Source organism: Pelodiscus sinensis, chromosome 19 (assembly GCF_052426305.1).
Source record: "Pelodiscus sinensis isolate ZL-2025 chromosome 19, ASM5242630v1, whole genome shotgun sequence".
Taxonomy (NCBI): Eukaryota; Metazoa; Chordata; order Testudines; family Trionychidae; genus Pelodiscus; species Pelodiscus sinensis.
This window is the reverse complement of record NC_143070.1, coordinates 2257501-2277155: the sequence shown is the minus strand read 5'-3', so window position 1 is coordinate 2277155 and position 19655 is coordinate 2257501. Positions and strand designations below refer to the sequence as shown.

The following is a 19655-nucleotide window of genomic DNA, read 5'->3' as shown; positions in this document are numbered from 1 at the left end:
CAGCCCTGCCAGGGCCCCTCACTCCCACCCCCGCAGCCCCTGCCCCCCAGCCCTGCCAGGGCCCCTCACTCCCACCCCCCAGCCCCTGCCCCCCAGCCCTGCCAGGGCCCCTCACTCCCACCCCCGCAGCCCCTGCCCCCCAGCCCTGCCAGGGCCCCTCACTCCTGCCCCCCAGCCCTGCCGGTGGGCCCCCCCCATAGCCCCTGAGGCGCCCGGAGCTGAGACCTGACCCACTCACCGGCTGGCAGAGCCAGCAGGGCGCCCAGCAGGGCCCAGCCCAGAGCCGCCTTCATGGCTCCGTCCGTCCGTCCGTCCGGCTGGCGTCTCCCTCCCAGACCTCTGGGGCTGAGTGCGGGGGGAGCGCGGGGAGCGGGTCCCACCCTGCCCCGCTGCTAATGCAAGACGAGCGCCTGCCAATTAGCGCTGGGGATGGATGACCAGCCCTGGGGGCAGGGCGCTGGGGGGGGGGGGTGAAGGGCCCCTGAATCTCACATCCGGCTACCCCCCCTCCCCCCATCTCCCTGGAACGGCCCCCAGGGATTGGGTGACGGCGGCTCCCCCCGGACCCTGGCGCGTTCCCGGCAGTTCCCCCCCGTGAAAGGCGCCTCCTGCCCCGTCCCGCTTGGTGCCCCGGCCCTGCCCGCGTGGGGCAGCCTCATCGTCCCCCGGCTTCCTCTGGGACCTTCGGGGACTCCCTCCAGAGCCCCCCTGCTGTCGTGCTCCCCCCCCCCCGCTTTGCCACCCTGCTCCTCCGTGACCAGAGCGCAGTACGGGGGCCATGACACACGCGCGTCCACGGGGCTGGGAGAGGGGCCACGTGCGGTTCGTAAAAACGAATCGGGACAGCGGCAGAGCTGGGGGGGCAGGTCTGAGCTGGGGGTGCGGGTGAGGGGCACCGGTAGAGCGGGGGGGGGCTGGGCTGTGTTTATTTTTTCCATTTCCCTGTCACTAGTCACGCGGGCGTCACGCGCTGGAGGGAAATGGGCGGAGGGAGGTCGGAGCCGTTTCCCCTGGGGGGGGAGGTTTGGGATTGGGGGGGGCATGATGGAAGGAAGCAGAAAGCGGGGGAGGGGCCATGTGTCCATTCAAGCCCCTAGAGGAAGTGGGGGTCCCTCGGGGATTTCCTGCCAGGGGACCCCCGGCCCCCAATTAGACCAAAGCTCCTCTACTCCAGCTGGTGCGATGACCCCCCCATGTCCTCCAGGGGCGGAGGATTAAAGCTGCCCCCCCCACTGAACCATGGGGCTGAGCTGGTTGCATAGGAACTTGGGGGGATGTGTCTGGTGCTGGGGGGGGCTATTGGACTGTCCCGGCCTCACACCCGCATCCTGCCCCCCCCAGTGCCGTGAATCGTACCCTGCCCCCCCAGCCTTGCCCCCCTGGCTCCCACGGGCCCGGCCGGCCGCAATCCCACTGACCCACACCGACAGGCCCGGCTCTAGGCCCCAGCCCCCCCCTCCCCCGGTCCCGCCTGGAGGAGAAGGAACACCCCCCAGCCCTGAGAACTAGGTGCTGCCCCCCCCGAGGCGAAGGGGGGACGTGGCAGACACGGCGGCTGGGAGCAGCCGCGGCGGGGGCCCGCCGCAGATGGCGCGTGCGAGGAGCAGACAACACAAGCCGCCGGCAGATGGAGGGACGCCCAGTCCCGGCAGCAGGGACACACACAAACGCACACGCACACGCTCACAGATGGCACCGCAGCCAACACACAAGTCTGGCCCGGAGGCAAAGGCGCTCGCAGACGGACAGACAGACACGCCCAGCCAGCGGGAGCAAGGATGTGGGGACACACGCACCCCCCCACCACCAGAGAGCGGCAGAGACACTGGCCCTGCATGCTCATTCTCACCGCCACCGAGTGCGGTTGTCAGTAGGCTCCAGAGTTAACGCCCCTGGACTGGGAGGGTCCAGCAGGAGGGACTTGGGGCTATTTGTGCAGGAACTGTCGGTTCTTCGCAGGCTGTACGGAGGCACCGGGGACTGGAAATCATGGGCCCAGAATGGCTAGCGTGGGGCAGGGGCTGTGGGGCGGAAGTGTGGGGCACTGGCAGGGTTGGGGGGCAGAGGCTGTGGGGTGGGAGTGAGGAGCACTGGCAGGGCTGGTGGGCAGGGGCTGAGGGGTCGGGAGTGAGGGGCACCAGTAGGGCTGGGGGGCACGGGCTGGGGGGCAGGGGCTGAGGGGTCGGGAGTGAGGGGCACCAGTAGGGCTGGGGGGCAGGGGCTGTGGGGCAGGAGTGAGGGGCACTGGCAGGGCTGGGGGAGCTCAGGTCTTGTCCAGCTGGTGCCCCTCACTCCCGACCCACAGCCCCCCCCCAGCGCCGGGGCAGGTAGAGCAGGGCCAGGGTCAGCCCATGGAGCGAGCCCCCCGGGGGGGCAGGAGTGGGGGCCTGGCCCCCCCATACAGCCCCCCCCCCCAGTTAGCTAGTTCCCATCTGGCCCCACTCCCAGGTCCAGGGCCTCCCAAGAAGGGCCCCAACCGCCCTGTGCCCCATTGAAGGCTTTTGGGGGGGCTGCGTGGGCGGGGCCTGGGGCGGCGAGGGCGGGGCTTGGGGCGGCGAGGGCGGGGCCTAGGGAGACCCCGCCCCCCGGCCAGACAATGCGCTGGCGCTGGCTGGCGGCGGCTGCGCTCGGAGCCGGGCGGGTCTGACGCGCCCCGGGGTCCCCCCCCCGCCCGCACCCTCGCTTTGCGCAGCCTGCTCCGGGGGGGCCGCAGGGTGGAACCCCCCCCCCCGGCCCAAGGCGCGGCAGCCCCGGGGCATTCTGGGACGGAGAGCCCCCCCCAAGGAAAAGGTCCCCCAAAAGCAGGGTACCCCCCGGTCTCGCTTGGCGAGCGGGGCGCAGGCAGGTAAGAGCGCACGGGGGGGGGGCTGCGCCTTTGGGGGACCTTTTCCGCAAAAGAGGCGGTGTCCGGGCTGTGCTGGGGGGCTGGGCGTTTGGGGGGGCCGTGGGGCAGAGAAAAGGCGGGGGCTGGGTGCTTGGGGGGACCCTGGGGCAGAGGAGAGGTGGGGGCCGGGTGTTTGGGGAGGGGGCCTTTGGGCAGAGGAGAGGTGGGGGCTGGGTGTCTGGGGCGTGCCGGGGGGGCCGGGTGTTTGGGGGGGCCCTGGGGGGCTGGGTTACATGTGGGGAGGCAGGCTGACATTTGGGAGGTTTGCCCAGGGTGGGGGACGGGGGCTGTGGGCAGGAAGGGGGCTTGGGTGGGGCTCGGGGGCATCTCTGTGGGGCTGGGGTGGGTGTGGCGGGGCTCAGGACTCCTGGGTCCCCTACCCCGCAGTTTTGGGGGGCAGGCCTGGCTGGGAAGTTGGGAAGGAGAGAGCCCTTCAGAGGAACACGCCCCATTTATTGTTGAGGGTCCCGGGGGGGCTGAAGCTGCCCAGGATCCTTCTGCTGGGCGGGGGGGGGGGGCTGGAAGGCGGGACTAGGGGTAGCAAGGCCCCCGGCTCGGACAGGGGGTCCCCCCGGTGCAGACTGTGCTGGGGGCCAGGGGCTCTGTGCTGGCTGGGGGGGATCCGTGGGGCGCGTGTCTGATTGTCTCTCTGGCCTGGTGTGGGGCTCTGGGTGGGGCTCTGGGCCCGGCTGTGTGTGCCAGCCCCCCCCCCGGGTGTGTGGGGAGGGGCATGGGGGGTGCGGCTGGCTGGGGGGGGGGGAGATGGCGCTGTGTTGCCTCCCCCGCCCCCTCGCCGGATACAGTTAAAAGGAACCAGCTGTTGCATTTTTTTGCCCTGAGCGAATCCGGGTTCCCCAGGCCTGGGGGGGCAGCCGAGGAAATCGAGGCGCCGCCCCCCCAGGCCCCACCTCCTTGGGGCAATGAGCCCCCTGACCAAGGATGAGTGGGTGTGGCAGAAAAGACTGAGATGGGGGGCTGAGCCCCCCAAGCAGGGCGCAGAGCCCCACATGGACTCTGTGCTGGGGGCTACCCAGACCCCCCCAGATCTGACCTGCTTGCCCCGCCCCCAGATCAGGGCTCTCCTCCCCTGTCATGCTGGGGGCTGCACAGACACACAGGGCAGGACAGACTCTGCCCCCCGCCCCCCGTGCTCTAACCACTAGGCCCCATCCCAGGAGAGAACCCAGATGCTCCCAGCGCCCCCCCTGCTCTAACCACTAGCCCCCACAACCCTCCCAGAGCCAGGGAGAGAACCCAGGAGTCCTGGCTCCCTGCCCCCCTTTTCTAACCACTAGGCCCCGCTGCCCTCCTAGAGCCAGGAGAGAACCCAGGGGTCTTGGTACTCAGCCCCTCCTCTTCCTTTTACTCCCCACCCCCACCTCCGGACTCCTGAATTCGGTCTCCAGCCGGACATGGGCCGCATTGTGTCGGCCACACAAACAAGTCTCAACCCGGCCAGGGTGGGAGGAGAAAGGGAGACGCGGGGCGGGGTTGGCAGAAGGCGCTGGAGGGAGAACCCAGGCGTCCTGCCCCCCCTGCTCTAACCACTAGCCCCCACTCCCCTCCCACAGCCAGAGTTTGGCAGGGCATTTAGGGAGGGGAGACTAGAATGGAGATTTTTGGGGGGGCAGAGGGCAGAGGGGTGGTGCGCCTTCCCTGGGGGTTGACTTTTGGGGGTCCCTGTTTGGGTGGGACTTCGGGGGGGCCCCGGGGCGGGGAGAGATCTTTGGGGTGCGCCACATTCAGGCGGATTGGTCGACGGTGCGGCTCCCCGTTGGGGAGGTCTGTGGGGCGGGCTCGCACGCCGGCTGGGGCCAGCTTGGGGGGCGAGGGGACGAAACAGACCCCGGCTTAACCTCGTCTCTCGCTTCTCCAGGTCCCTGCGGAGCCTACCGGCCTCACGCCCACGTGGATGCAGTAAGCCGTGATTTCCGACCCCCCCCCCAAAAAAAAATTCCTGGAAAGGGGAAGGGAATTTTGATGCTGTCGGGAGCCAGCGAGATCTGCCAAGAGGAGGCGAATTTCCCCGCCACGTGAGACGCGGGGCAGACGCTGGATTCGAACCGAACCGCCCGTCCGGTGCTGGAGGAAATTGACCCGTTTCCCCCTGGATCCGGTTACCCCGTGGTGGACGTGGAAGTTGCAGGGCGGGACCGGCGGACTGGCCACCCAGGGGGTGCTGCTGATGTGAGATCGGGGGCCGGGGATGGCCGGGAACCGGGGCTGATGGGCGGAGCCATGCCCCGCGCCCCAACTCCTTGATCTGGAAATTGACCAGTCTGCTTGAAATTGACCGGCTCGGAGGAGAGCTGTTTGCGGCGACAGGGCGGGGTGCTCCGTGGGAATCGCAGCGCCGCCGCGGCGGGGGGCCCTGTCCGCCGGCGGCCCCCCAGCCATGGCCGGCGTCGCCTCCTTCGGCCGCTACACCCACGCCATCGTGCGCAGCGTGCCCAGCTCCCTGGGCGCCCGGCCGGCTGAGGAGGGCGACGGGGCGGAGCCGGTGGACCTGGCCAAGGCGCACCGGCAGTACGGGGTCTACACCGGCATCCTACGGCAGAAGCTGGGCCTGCAGGTGATCGAGCTGCCGGCCGACGAGGCCCTGCCCTGCTCCGTGCTGGTGGAGGACGTGGCGGTAGTCCAGGGCGACACGGCGCTCCTCACCCGGCCCTGGGAGCCGGCCCGGCGGGGAGAGGTAGCCGGTTCTCGGGCTCTGGGAGGGGAGTGGGGGCCTAGTGGTTAGAGCAGGAGGGGGCCGGGAGGTAGGATGCCTGGGTTCTCTCCCTGGCTCTTGGAGGGGAGTGTGGGCTAGTGGTCAGAGCAAGGAGCAGCTGGGAGGTAGGGTTCCTGGGTTCTCTCCCTGGCTCTTGGAGGGGAGTGTGGGCTAATGGTCAGAGCAAGGAGCGGCTGGGAGGTAGGGTTCCTGGGTTCTCTCCCTGGCTCTGGGAAGGGAGTGGGGGCTAGTGGTTAGAGCAAGGAGCGGCTGGGAGGTAGGGTTCCTGGGTTCTCTCCCTGGCTCTTGGAGGGGAGTGTGGGCTAATGGTCAGAGCAAGGAGCGGCTGGGAGGTAGGGTTCCTGGGTTCTCTCCCTGGCTCTGGGAAGGGAGTGGGGGCTAGTGGTTAGAGCAAGGAGCGGCTGGGAGGTAGGGTTCCTGGGTTCTCTCCCTGGCTCTGGGAAGGGAGTGGGGGCCTAGTGGTTAGAGCAGGAGGGGGCCAGGAGGCAGGATGCCTGGGTTCTCTCCCTGGCTCTGGGAGGGGAGTGGAGGCCTAGTGGTTAGAGCAGGAAGGGGCTGGGAGGCAGGGTTCCTGGGTTCTCTCCCTGGCTCTGGGAGGGGAGTGGGGGCTAGTGGTTGGAGCAGGAGGAGGGGGAAGGCTGCGAACCCGGACTCTTGGGCCCCTCCCTTGGTTCTACAGGAGCAGGGTGCTCAGTTTGTTAAGCCACTAATGACTGGGGGGGAGGAGGCGAATTCTCCTTCCCCTTCCCTCCCCACAGCCCCTGGGGTCCGGGAGAGGCGAGCTGGTCACCTGACCTGCGTTGCCCAGGCAACCGCTCATCCCAGCATGACCTCATCGGTGATGCAAACCCTCACGCCTCTGGAGACCTGTCATCCACCCCCCTTCCCCCCCCGCCAGCTGGGCCCCACCCTGGGGCCAGATGGGGAAAGGCCCCCGTGTTCCATTCCCTGCCCCCTTCGGGCTGCGGGGAGGGGAATCCTGGTGAATCTGGCCCAGCAGTGGGGCTGGGAGGACTGGGGCAGGGGGGCTGACTTGGGGGGTGGGGGCCTGTATTCCCAGCTGATTGACTCTGGCCTCAGCTGTGGCCATCAGCAGCCGGCAACATGGCCCTGGGGCTTTCTGGGTGCATTTTCCACCCCCTCTGCCCACATGCTGGTTCCCTGCCCTTCCCGGTGGCCATGGGGCACGGCTCGGCAGCCCCCCACCGCAGCCTGGCTGGGCAGGTTGCCCCCTTACAATGTGGGGCGCTTTGAATCATTCTGAACCGCCAATCTTTCTCCTTGGCATTGGCTGTAGGCCGCCAAAGCCTGCCTAGAAGTAGCGAAGCTTGAAATGTAGATTGGGGGGCTGTGGGGTGGAGTCGAAGGGCCTGCGGGGTTGGGGGTGGGTGAGAGACTCAGCTGGGGTCACCGGGGAGGAGGTGGACGCAGCCCTTTCTGGAGCCTTGCAAACTCTTCTTGACGTTGGGCGTAGGCCGCTGAAGCCTGCCTGGTAGTAGGGGTACCAGAGCTCTATTTTGTGATGGGGTCGGAGAGCACACGTTGGCAGGGTTGGTTGGGGAGGATAAAGGGGTCAACTTGGGGGGTGCTGGGGAGGGGTTGTTGGTGGCCATTTTGGAACCCTCCCAATTTCTCTGTCCTTGAGTGTAGGCCCTGAAGCCTGCCTGGTAGTAGAGGTTCCAGAGGCCTAGTTTGCAAACCATTGGACGGGGTCAGAGAGCACATGTTGGCAGGGTTGGTTGGGCAGGATAGGGGTGTCAAGGGGGGGTGCTGGCGAGGGAGTATTGGCGGCCATCTTGGAACCCTCCCACCCTCCCAATCTCTCTCTTGGGGTGTAGGCCCTGAAGCTTGCCTGATCATTCATCTCAAGGGGCTGCTAAGGGGTAGGCTCGTGGGATGGGGGAGACCCTGAAAGAGTTCATCTCTGTTTCTTGGGGTGGGGGGCCTGGTCCAGATCAGCAGCATCAAGAAGGTCCTGGAGGAGCTGAAGTTGCGGGTGGTGGAGGTGACGGATGACGGGGCCACCCTGGATGGCAGTGATGTACTCTTCACAGGTGAGCAGCCCGTGTGTGTGGGGGGGGAGGGGTTGCAAGGTTATTGTAGGGAGGTTGCGGTATTGTTACCCTTACCTCTGTGCAGCAGCCACCACTGTCTGGCCACCCAGCTTTGAAAGCACGTAAGGGAGATATGGACGAGATTGCCACCTTGATTTCTTCGCTGCTGCTGGCGGGATGTTGCCTTCAGAGCTGGGCATCCAGCCAACATTACCACCACCAGTTGCCCTGCTGTGAAAGTAGCGCAGAAGTAAGGGTGGCAATACCATGGGCCCTGGGGCTGAGTTGTGGTGGCAGAAGTGGGATAGCTGGATAGTTCGGCCCGGGAGGAAGGGATTGAGCTGTGGTGTTAGCGGTGGGATACCAGGCTAGGTGGGCCCAAAGTGGCTGAACTTTGGTCGCAGCAATGGGACACCAGGCTGGATGGGCCCAAAGGGACTGATCTTTGGTGGCAGTGGTGGGATACCAGGTTGCTGGGCCTCCTAAAATAATCTTGTGATCCCCCTGCAACTTCTTTTTGAGAAACGCCGGTCTTCCTTGTGAAATCTATATGGGTTATGGTAAAAACGCACACAAGATTTCACAGGAAGACACCAGATTTCACGGTTTGTGACGTGTGTTGCCTGGCTGTGAAGCTAGTAGGTCCCTCCTCATTTCTGAGAGCTGGGAATAGAACCCAGGAGTCCTGGCTCCCCACCCTGCCCCCATTGGTCAATTCCCCACTGGGCTGGTAGCTTGGGGAGTGGGGATACGTAGGGTAGCGACAGGGTCATCCGAGGGATCAACCCCAGCGTGGGTGTATCTGACTTAAATCTGTGGCATCTTGAAGGTCACTGAGTCTGGTCCCACCCTTTCCTGTCTCCTTACAGGTCGAGAGTTCTTTGTGGGCATCTCCAAATGGACCAATCACAGAGGGGCGGAGATGGTGGCGGATGCTTTTAGGGTGAGCTGGAATTTTGGCAGGGTCCGGGAGGGAACCCAGGAGTCCTGGCGCCCAGCTAATGCCCCCCTCTTAGTTTTTCGGTCCATGTGTGGAATAAATTTTGTGTGCACCAAAGCACGTGCGTAGGCTGGCTTTGGGCGCTCTGCTGATCATCTGGGCAGCATTTGAATCTCCCCTGGGTGGCCACTCAATCGCTCCGCGTACAGAGAACTCCTAGAGCTGGGAGCTGTGGGTCGGGACTGAGGGGCACCGGCAGAGCGGGGTTTCTATTTCTCACCTTTCCCTCATGTGCTAGGATTTTGCGGTCTCTACTGTCCCCATGGTGGGTTCCTCCCATTTGAAGAGCTTCTGTAGCATGGCTGGGCCGGACACAGTCGCTATTGGAAGCAGCGAGGCTGCCAAGAAAGCCATGAGGGTAATGGGATCGGACATGGGGCTGGGTGGGCCCAGGGGAGCTGAGCGGTGGTGGCAGAAGTGGGATACCGGTCCGGGTCAGCTTTGTGGGAGCTGAGCTGTATCGGCCGTAATGACATACCAGGCTGGGTGTGGTGGCAGGGGTGAGTACTGGATTGGAGGGTCTAGGGGAGCTTTGCTGTGGTGTCAGCGGTGGGATGCTGGTCTGTGTGTGGTGGCAGCAGTGGGATCCTAGGCTGGGTGGGCCTGGGGACTGAGCTGTTGTGGGATACTGGGTTGGGTGGGTCTAGGGGAGTTATGCTGTGGTGGCAGCAGTGGGATACCTGCCCCGAGGGGGTTAAGGGGCCTGATCTAAGGACTGCGTGGAAGAAAGACAACACCAGGCCCTGTTCTCGCCCCCAGACTATGGAGCAGCTGACTGATCACCACTACGACACACTGACGGTGCCGGACGACCCCGCTGGGAACTGCATTTACGTCAGGCTGGGGCCCAAGGGCAGCGCCCTGCTGCATCGCAGCCCAGAGGAGTTCCCCAACAGCCTGCAGGTGAGAGGGCGGAGCTATTGGGCTGCTGGGGGTGGAGCTATAAAAGCTTTGTTGACTAGAAAGTGTATTGGCCTGATTTCAGAGGGGGGGGGAGGCATTGGCCAGTACTGAGGGTTGGGGGTGGAGCTTGCAGCTGTGGGCAAGGCAGGGGGTGGAGCTTGGGGCAGGAGGGTGGGGCTAGGAATGGATGGGGGCGTGGCCATGGAGGAGGAGTGGGGATGTGGCGATTTGGAGGCAGGGTTTGGGATAGGGGGCGGGGCTAGGAGTGGGCGGGGCTACCAATAGAAATGGCTCTTCCTTACCCACAATGCCTTGCATCCCGTCTCTCTTTCTCCACCCCCCCCCCCCAGCCTTTCCAGAAACTGCCCGACCTCACCCTGATCCCCGCAGCCTGCACCGAGGTGGCCAAACTGGGCGGGGCCCTCAGCTCCTGCTCCCTTCTCATCAACAAGAAACTCGACCGCTAGTGCCTCCGGACCCCTGGCAATGTGGGGGAGCCCCCCCTCAGTGCCCCCCTTCTTCCCTGTGCACCCCACGTCCATGCCTTGCACCCCCAAGGGGGGGAGGGAGGGGGTTAGAACCCAACCCCATGTAGGGTCTCGGGGGGGACCCCAGATTGTCATATCAAGAATGTAGGTTTGGGGGTACCCAGCTATATCTTCCTAGGGTAGTGCAGGGTTTTAGGGGACTCCGATCTCTCATGCTACTATGAGGGGGGCACTTCATTTTGACTAGGACCCTTCAGCCTCACTGCTGTCCCGCAGCCACTCACCTCTAATCTATGGTGCTGGTGTTTTGGGGGTAACCCCTCTCACCCCCCCAAAACACAACTTGCCCCCTATAGCCACACCCCCATAGCCTGACCCCCTCCGCCGTTAGCTGTAGCAACTGTGGGTCCATGGGGCTGACTGATGGTGGCAGTAGTGGGATACCGAGCTGACCACTTCTGCTGTGGCGCTCCCAGACCTTTCGCTCTGTAAAGGTGACTGCCCCCAAAAGACAGGGGTGCCTTGCGTGTGTGTTAGAGTAGTTAGGGGGGCTTCTAGCAGCCCCCTGTGATGTGGGGTAGGAGCACTCTCTAGGGCGGAGTCGGGGTGTTCGATCCAGAGGCTAGGGTGTTTCTTTAGCTACTCACTGCCTCTTGAGATCCTGGACACAATAAAGAATTGAACCTATTTAGCGTCCTCTGAGTCATTTCTCAATTTGGGGGGGACCTGTACCCCTTTGCCCAACCCCTGGGCCAGCGCCCCCTAGAGGGGAAATCTTTCCCTTCCATTTCAATTCTCTCCACTTGACCCCATTTAAGTAGAGAGGTGGGGCGGGGGAGGATGAAATATCGCCCCCCCCAGGCGCAGCCACTGTGAGCCTGAATTAGGTTTAAATATCACCCCAATAAATAGTTTAATTCAGTTAAAAATATTTCCCCTTATACACATGGTAGTTGCTTTTGGCATAGTCAGAACAAAATGCCCCATTTCTGGCCTTTTTCTGCCCCATCCCAGCAGGGGAATCGGCCTCTGGAAAAGCCCAGAGTGACTCGGCCCCTTGCTGCCGCCACCACGGTCGTTATGACTTTTTGTAGGACCTACAAAAATGAGAGCTAACCCGCCAGCCCCCTCCAAGAATGCCTGTGCAGCTGGTTGACGAGGTGGGGGGAGGTGTCTCCCTGGTGGAGGCATTTGTGATCTTCACATGAAAGACGGTGGGGGGGTTGCCCCATAACTGTGGGGGGAGATTTTAGGGGCTGGACACAGGATTGTCCTCCATCTTTAGTGAGCAACGTCGACCTTCGGTTGTCCGAGAAACTTCCAAGATGGCCACCACATCAGTTCCCCTTCACGGTCCGCCATCTTGGAAGAGACTTTGTTGGGGAGGGGGTCTCCCTCCATCTTGCCTCCCCTCCAAGATGGCTTCACGGGTGGGCGGCCATCTTGGAGGAGATTTCAGGGTCGTTTTCCGGTTTTGCAAAGCTCTTCCATGGGGGTTCCCAAGAAGGGTCAGGCTCCATTTGCCATGGCCAGCTTCTTGGGGGGTGCCAGTGTGGAGAGGGGGAAGCCTGTTGGTGGCCTTTTGGGAGAAGGCCTAGCGGTGGGGGGAGAGGCGGTGTAGGCGTCTTGTGTGAAGGTTTGGCGGGGCCGAGAGGCAGTGTGGGCAGCCATCTTGGGAGAAGGCCTGGTGGAGGTGGGGAGAGGCGCTGTAGGCGGCCATCTTGGGAGAAGGCGTAGTGGGGGGGCAGGGCGGTGTGGGCGGCCATCTTGGGAGAAGGCCTGGCGGGTGAGGAGAGGCGGTGTGGGAGGCCGTCGTGGGAGAAGGCCTGGCAGAGGGGGAGAGAGGCGGTGTGGGCGGCTATCTTGGGAGAAGGCCTGGCGGAGGGGGAGAGAGGCGGTGTGGGCGGCCATCTTGGGAGAAGGCCTGGCGGGTGAGGAGAGGCGGTGTGGGTGGCCATCTTGGGAGAAGGCCTGGCGGAGGGGGGGAGAGGCGGTGTGGGCGGCTATCTTGGGAGAAGGCCTGGCGGAGGGGGGGAGAGGCGGTGTGGGCGGCTATCTTGGGAGAAGGCCTGGCGGGGGGGGAGAGGCGGTGTGGGCGGCCATCTTGGGAGAAGGCCTGGCGGAGGGGGGGAGAGGCGGTGTGGGCAGCCATCATGGGAGAAGGCCTGGTGGGTGAGGAGAGGCGGTGTGGGCGGCCATCATGGGAGAAGGCCTGGCGGGTGAGGAGAGGCGGTGTGGGAGGCCATCATGGGAGAAGGCCTGGCGGGTGAGGAGAGGCGGTGTGGGCGGCCATCTTGGGAAGGCCTGGCGGAGAGGCGGTGTGGGCGGCCATCATGGGAGAAGGCCTGGCGGGTGAGGAGAGGCGGTGTGGGTGGCCATCTTGGGAAGGCCTGGCGGAGAGGCGGTGTGGGCGGCCATCATGGGAGAAGGCCTGGCGGGTGAGGAGAGGCGGTGTGGGCGGCCGTCGTGGGAGAAGGCCTGGCGGAGGGGGGGAGAGGCGGTGTGGGCGGCCATGGTGGGAGAAGGCCTGGCGGAGGGGGGGAGAGGCGGTGTGGGCGGCCATCTTGGGAGAAGGCCTGGCGGAGGGGGAGAGAGGCGGTGTGGGCGGCCATCTTGGGAGAAGGCCTGGCGGAGGGGGGGCAAGGCGGCGTGGGCGGCCATCTTGAAAGACGCCGGCGCTGGAGTCCGGGAGGCTGGCTATGTCTCTAGGCCCGACTGAGGCCCCAGCCCCGGACCCCGTGGGCTGCAGGGAGACCCCCCCCCCCGCCTAGGTCCTGGTGTCTATCACGGCCTGGAAGGCTAAGGTGTCCTCGTGGAGGTAGGTGGCTTCGGGGGCATGGAGCCGGCACAGGGCGAAGAATTCGGGGAGGCCGCTGGCGATGTTGCTGTCGCTCACGGGCCGCTGGAAGGAGGAGGAGGACGCCGGCGGGCAGAACGACGCCGAGACGTGCCGCTCGCCACCTTGATCCAGGAGCGTGAGGGTGACCTGGGGGCACAAAACGGGAAGGGTTAAAGTCGAAAACCGTCCCCGACTCCAGGCCGACGCTCCCGGATCCCTCTTCGCCCCGCCCCTCACCTTGTGCTGGAAAGGCCATTTGAGCTGGAAATCGTATTCGCCCTTCATCACCACCAAGAAAAGGGAGATGTGCGTCCTGGCGCCGCTGCCGTCGCCGTTGAGGTAAACCTTGAGGCAGAGTTTGTAGCCGTAGCGGCTGGTGTAAAAGGCTAACCGAGGCAGAGGAGAGAGAAAGAGATGACGGAGATCTGCCGTGCTCAACTACAAGCCCCGTGTGCCTGCGGAACTCCCTGCCTCATGATATCCCCGTCCCAAGCTATTGCACAGGAGACGACTGCCTGTTGTGGGGTGCTTCTGCTTGAGCAAATTACTTGGAATAGTGTTAACCTGTGGAACTACCTGCCACTGGATTTCACTGTGCCCAAAGTGTTTGGGGAGATAAAGCTTGTTGAGGTGCATTGTGGGGGATTTATGTGCCCTCTATTAAGCTCGGGAATTTCACACAGCAGGAAATCACTGTGCTGAGCATATTCCAGGGGTGGGGCTGTGCTGTCTAGTGAGGTGCATTTTGGGGTCACCATCTGATCTTGGGGGTGTGGCCTGCAGGACTGGATATTTGTGTCTAAAATATCCCCAGACTGCGCGTCCCAACCCCGTAGGGACAACATTGTGGAGGATTTCACAACATCCACAGAAGTTTTCCCTGCCGTGGGTTGGCGTTGACCTGTGGAACTGCATGCTGCTGGATAGTCACATGGCCAGACTATCTTCCAGTGTCAGGGCTTTGCTGTCCCCCTATGGTGTTGGGCTGGGGAACTCTCTGCCCCATGACAGTGCTGTGGCTAAGGTGTGGTGCATGATGGGGTGGTGGCACTCACGGGGGGAGTAGAGGGCAGGTATCTGTCCGGACCGGGCTTGCTGCATCCTTTGCCCCACGTCCGAGACTCTCCAGAGGAAGCGCCCGTCGTAGGAGACCTGCTCTAGGACTTGGATCCGGGCTCCCAGGCTACTGATCATCACGTCCTTGAGAGCCAGGAGCGAATCCTGATGGGCCACCTGGAAGGAAGAGGGGGTGATAGGCCCACGTGGCTAAGGTCGTGGGTCAAAGGTGAAGGGGTCACGTGTCCAAGGGCAGGCCGTGGGTCCAAAATGGATCGGGGGGTGGGGCCACAGGTAAGAGCCCAAACGAGCCACTAGGGGCTGTCTTAGGCCAAGTAGAAAAGGTCGTAGGTCGTCTTTTGGCCCATGGATCGAAGGGGGAGAGGTCAGAGGTCAAAGTCGAGAGCACGTGGCTCGAGTTGGGTCATAGGTCAACGCTGAAAGGGCCAGCCATTGGCTTAATGGGGAGAGGTCAGGGGTCACCGTGTGGCCCGTGAAACTTTTGGGTGGTCCAAAAAATGAGGGACGAGAGGGTGGCCATGTTGGGGTCATAGGTCAACAGTCTGGGGTCAAATGAGGTCGGGAGGGGGGCGCTGACCTTCTCCTCCAGCTGCAGGATGCGGGCCATGGCTTCCCCCAAGATGTCGGCCGAGCCGCCGGCCGCCTCCCGCCGGCCCATCTCCCGGCTCAGCACCGTCACGATGTTCTGCAAGGTCGTCTGCTGGGCCTCGGCCTCGTCCAGCCGCCGCGCCAGCCGCCCCTGGGCCTCCTGCGTCGTCTCCAGCAGGAGGCGCTGCTGGGCCAGGCTGAGCGGGGACTCCTCCTCCGCCTTCCCATGATGCACCTGCGGGGGGGGGCAGAGGGGAGAGCTCAGCCCATGGGGCCCCCCCTGCTGCCCCCCAGTCTCCATCCGCCTCGTGGTTGACGCTGGGACTCACCTGGGCGGGGCAGCCGAGGGCAGCGTAGGAGCAAGGACCCAGCTCCAGCGGGGACACGGGCTGAGGGGTGTCCTGGGGAGGCAAAGATCCAGGGGGGGAAATTATTAGTGGGGGCCCCCTGAAAGGAAGAGGCTCCTGCCCCCCCCCCCGAGCCAGCCATAAACTGTGGGCTGATTAACAGGGCACCCCCAGCCTCTGAGTCTGTGGGTGGTGCACATCTGTGCAGGCATGGGTGCACGGAACAAAATGTAATCCGCACATGCTTGGAAAAACAATTCCAGGGAGTGATGCCGGAGGAGGGGCCAGGCCCCAGCCCTCCTGAGCCTGGGGGCGGGGTGGGGGGGAAGGGGATAGAACTTGAAATTGCCCCCCAGACCCACCTACCCGGTCCAGATTGTTCAGCAGCTGCATCCCCTGGTCCTTGAAGCACTGGGGACAGGCCCTGCAATGCCCGGGGGGAGAGAAGGGGGGGTGAGTGCGGCGTGGGGGGGGGGGCTCTCTGCTGGCTCCCTGCCAGCCCCCTTATGCTCCCTACAGCCCAGTGCCCTCTGCTGGCCCCCCGCCCTGCTCCCCACACCCCAGCCTCCCGCCCCATGCAGCCCAGTGCCCCCTGGCAGTCCCCCTGTACTGCCTGCTCCCTCTGTGCCCCCTGTTAAACCCCTACCCTGCCTCCCACACCCCAGCGCCCCCTGGAGGCCCTGCCCCCCACCCCAGTGCCCCCTGCTGGTCCCCCGCCCTGCCCCACACCCCGGCGCCCCCTGCTGGTCCCTCGCCCTGCCCCACACCCCAGTGCCCCCTGCTGGTCCCTCGCCCTGCCCCACACCCCAGCGCCCCCTGCTGGTCCCTCGCCCTGCCCCACACCCCGGCGCCCCCTGCTGGTCCCCCGCCCTGTCCCGCACCCCGGCGCCCCCTGCTGGTCCCTCGCCCTGCCCCGCACCCCGGCGCCCCTTGCTGGTCCCCCACCCTGCCCCGCACCCCGGCGCCCCCTGCTGGTCCCTCGCCCTGCCCCACACCCCGGCACCCCCTGCTGGCCCCCCGCCCTGCTCCCCACACCCCAGCCTCCCGCCCCATGCAGCCCAGTGCCCCCTGGCAGTCCCCCTGTACTGCCTGCTCCCTCTGTGCCCCCTGTTAAACCCCTACCCTGCCTCCCACACCCCAGCGCCCCCTGGAGGCCCTGCCCCCCACCCCAGTGCCCCCTGCTGGTCCCCCGCCCTGCCCCACACCCCGGCGCCCCCTGCTGGTCCCTCGCCCTGCCCCACACCCCGGCGCCCCCTGCTGGTCCCTCGCCCTGCCCCACACCCTGGCGCCCCCTGCTGGTCCCTCGCCCTGCCCCACACCCCGGCGCCCCCTGCTGGTCCCCCGCCCTGCCCCGCACCCCGGCGCCCTCTGCTGGTCCCTCGCCCTGCCCCACACCCCGGCGCCCCCTGCTGGTCCCTCGCCCTGCCCCACACCCCAGCGCCCCCTGCTGGTCCCTCGCCCTGCCCCACACCCAGCGCCCCCTACCTGCTGGAGCCCTGCTCACATGCTTGGCAGCGCTGGTGCCCACAGTCCAGCTTCTGGCCCTGCTCCGCCAGCTGCAGCTGGCACCAGTCGCAGCGGGGTCCCCCCTGGTAGGGGCCCGGGGCCCCGGAGGGAGGCCCCCCTGGAGACCCCTCCGTGTCCCCCTGGCGTGGGGGGCTGGGAGCAGGGATGGGCTTAGTGCTGCCCCAGGGGCTGAAGATTATTAAACTCATCGCAGCCGGGAAGGAGGGAACCTGCGGGGAGAGGAGGCTGGTTAAAGGGAGCTGATTGGCTGAGCACCCCCTGGGGAGGGGAGGCGATCCGATTTCCCGAGCTCTGATTGGCTAAGAGATGGGGGCTTTCGCTACCAGATTCCGCAAGCCCTGATTGGAGGAGGGGCGGGTCTCTCCCTGTCTCTGAACTCTGATTGGCTGGGACATGGGTGTTTATCCCATCCCCCAGCTCTGACTGGCCCGGGGGGAGGCATGTCCCAGTCCCCAGGCTCCGATTGGCTCAGGGACAATGGCGTCCCCCCCTTTAACTCTGTGCCGGCGACGATTGGCTGAGGGGGACATTCTATCCTCCCCTGCGCTCTGATTGGCTGGGAGCCTGGAACTTTTCCTGCCCATTCATTCCAATCCCCGGGTCACGAGGCCACGGGCGGGGGATTCCCCGGCGGAGGTTCCCGGAGCGCCCAGAGGGGATCCCCCCACGGGCCTTCCCCTGGGGGCGCCCCCCGGCCGGGTCCGACTCCCCCACACCCCCTGCTGGCTGCCCAGCCGCCCCCTCCGGCCAGCCCCACAGATCCCCCCCGGCCAGCCCCACGGCTCCCCTCCACCCCACAGATCTCCTGCATCCGCTTCCGGCCAGCCCCACGGATCCCCCCCACATCCCTCCGACCAGCCCCACAGCTCCCATCCACCCCACACATCCCCCCGGCCAGCCCCACAGATCTCCTCCATCCCCTTCCGGCCAGGCCCACAGACACCTCCCCCCCACATCCCTCCGACCAGCCACACAGATCTCCCCCGCCTCCGGCCAGCCCCAAAGATCCCCCGTACCCCACACATCCCCCCGGCCAGCTCCACAGATCCCCCCACATCCCTCCGGCCAGGCCCACAAATCCCCCTACATCCCTCCGGCCAGGCCCACAGATCCCCCCACCCTGCCTCGGACCAGCCCCACATATTCACCCCCACTCTCCACAGTGCCTCCGGCCAGCCCCACAGTTCCACCCCCACCCCCTTCAGTCCAGCTCCACAGATCACCCCCACACCTCACCTCCCTCCAGCCAGCCCCACAGAGCCCACTATCCCCTTCCGGGCAGCCCCACAAACCCCACTAGCCTCCCTCCGGCCAGCCCCATAGAGCCCCCAACCCACAGCCTCCCTCCAGCCAGCCCCATAGAGCCCCCAACCCACAGCCTCCCTCCGGCCAGCCCCTTAGAGCCCCCAACCCACAGCCTCCCTCCAGCCAGCCCCATAGAGCCCCCAACCCACAGCCTCCCTCCAGCCAGCCCCATAGAGCCCCCAACCCACAGCCTCCCTCCGGCCAGCCCCATAGAGCCCCCAACCCACAGCCTCCCTCCAGCGAGCCCCACAGATCCGGCCAGCGCCAGAGCCCCCCTCTGTCCCTCCGGCCAGCCCCACAGATCCCCCCGGCCCGGCCCCGGGCCGCTCACCGCCCGAAGCAGCCTGTCCGTGTGTCTGTCAGTCTGCCCTCTGAGCCCCGCAGCCGGCCCCGCGCCCCGCCCCCTGGGCCGGGCCAGCCCCCGCGGAACTTTCCCCCCCCGCAGGGAATATCCAGTGACGTCACCAGCCCCCCCCCCGGGTTCCCCCGCTCCTCTGGGTTCCCCCGCCTCGCTAGCGGGGAAAGGGACACGCGTGTAATTGTGTATAACTGTGTGTGTGAGACTGTAACTGTGTGTGTGTGTGTGTGAGAGAGAGAGACTGTAACTGTGTGTGTGTGTGTGTGAGACTGTAACTGTGTGTGTCCCGGTCAGCTGTGTGTGTGTGTGTGTGTGTGTGTGTGTGAGACTGTAACTGTGTGTGTCCCGGTCAGCTGTGTGTGTGTGTGTGTGTGTGTGTGTGTGTGAGACTGTAACTGTGTGTGTCCCGGTCAGCTGTGTGTGTGTGTGTGTGTGTGTGTGTGAGAGAGAGAGACTGTAACTGTGTGTGTGTGTGTGTGAGAGAGACTGTAACTGTGTGAGTGTGTGTGTGTGTGAGAGAGAGACTGTAACTGTGTGTGTGTGTGTGTGAGAGAGACTGTAACTGTGTGAGTGTGTGTGTGTGTGAGAGAGAGACTGTAACTGTGTGTGTGTGTGTGAGAGAGAGAGAGAGACTGTAACTGTGTGTGTGTGTGTGAGAAAGAGAGACTGTAACTGTGTGTGTGTGTGAGAGAGAGAGCGAGAGACTGTAACTGTGTGTGTGTGTGTGTGTGTGTGTGAGAGAGAGAGACTGTAACTGTGTGTGTGTGTGTGAGAGAGAGAGAGACTGTAACTGTGTGTGTGTGTGTGTGTGTGAGACTGTAACTGTGTGTGTCCCGGTCAGCTGTGTGTGTGTGTGTGTGTGTGTGTGAGAGCGAGAGAGACTGTAACTGTGTGTGTGTGTGTGTGTGTGTGAGAGCGAGAGACTGTAACTGTGTGTGTGTGTGTGTGAGAGAGAGAGACTGTAACTGTGTGTGTGTGTGTGTGAGAGAGAGAGAGAGACTGTAACTGTGTGTGTGTGTGTGTGTGTGAGACTGTAATTGTGTGTGTGTGTGTGTGTCTGTGTGTGAGAGAGAGAGAGAGACTGTAACTGTGTGTGTGTGTGTGTGTGAGAGAGAAAGAGACTGTAACTGTGTGTGTCCCGGTCAGCTGTGTGTGTGTGTGTGTGTGTGTGTGTGTGTGTGTGTGTGTGTGTGAGAGAGAGAGAGAGACTGTAACTGTGTGTGTCCCGGTCACCTGTGTGTGTGTGTGTGTGTGTGTGTGTGACTGTAACTGTGTGTGTCCCGGTCAGCTGTGTGTGTGTGTGTGTGTGTGTGTGTGTGAGAGAGAGAGAGAGAGAGAGACTGTAACTGTGTGTGTCCCGGTCAGCTGTGTGTGTGTGTGTGTGTGTGTGTGTGTGTGTGTGAGAGAGAGAGAGAGAGAGAGAGAGAGACTGTAACTGTGTTTGTCCCGGTCAGCTGTGTGTGTGTGTGTGTGTGTGTGTGTGTGAGAGAGAGAGAGACTGTAACTGTATGTGTCCCGGTCACCTCTGTGTGTGTGTGTGTGTGTGTGTGTGTG

At 64.5% G+C, this 19655-nt stretch overlaps 2 protein-coding genes across 3 annotated transcripts; one reads left to right on the top strand and one right to left on the bottom strand.

Moving 5' to 3' along the window:
• Window positions 1-2677: 2677 nt before the first annotated feature.
• DDAH2 (DDAH family member 2, ADMA-independent) lies at window positions 2678-10747 on the top strand. Its single transcript, XM_075918316.2, has 7 exons — window positions 2678-2845; window positions 4761-5576; window positions 7570-7669; window positions 8539-8612; window positions 8908-9027; window positions 9429-9572; window positions 9923-10747. Exons 2-7 carry the CDS (start codon window positions 5280-5282, stop codon window positions 10037-10039), a joined length of 852 nt encoding a protein of 283 aa, XP_075774431.1. The 5' UTR covers window positions 2678-2845; window positions 4761-5279; the 3' UTR covers window positions 10040-10747.
• Window positions 10748-10888: 141 nt separating this feature from the next.
• Window positions 10889-18167, bottom strand: LOC142825966 (TNF receptor-associated factor 2-like). Of its 2 annotated transcripts, XM_089771708.1 has the most exons (8): window positions 18075-18167; window positions 16397-16647; window positions 15278-15335; window positions 14894-14965; window positions 14554-14799; window positions 13955-14132; window positions 13137-13285; window positions 10889-13046 (listed from the first exon to the last, which is right to left on the bottom strand). In XM_089771708.1, the coding sequence occupies exons 2-8, from the start codon at window positions 16624-16626 to the stop codon at window positions 12828-12830; spliced, it is 1152 nt and encodes a 383-aa protein (XP_089627834.1). In that variant the 5' UTR covers window positions 16627-16647; window positions 18075-18167; the 3' UTR covers window positions 10889-12827. The 2 variants fall into 2 exon arrangements, with proteins under 2 accessions (XP_089627834.1, XP_089627835.1); XM_089771709.1 differs by lacking the exon at window positions 18075-18167 and having other exon boundaries at window positions 16397-17238.
• Window positions 18168-19655: the final 1488 nt, after the last annotated feature.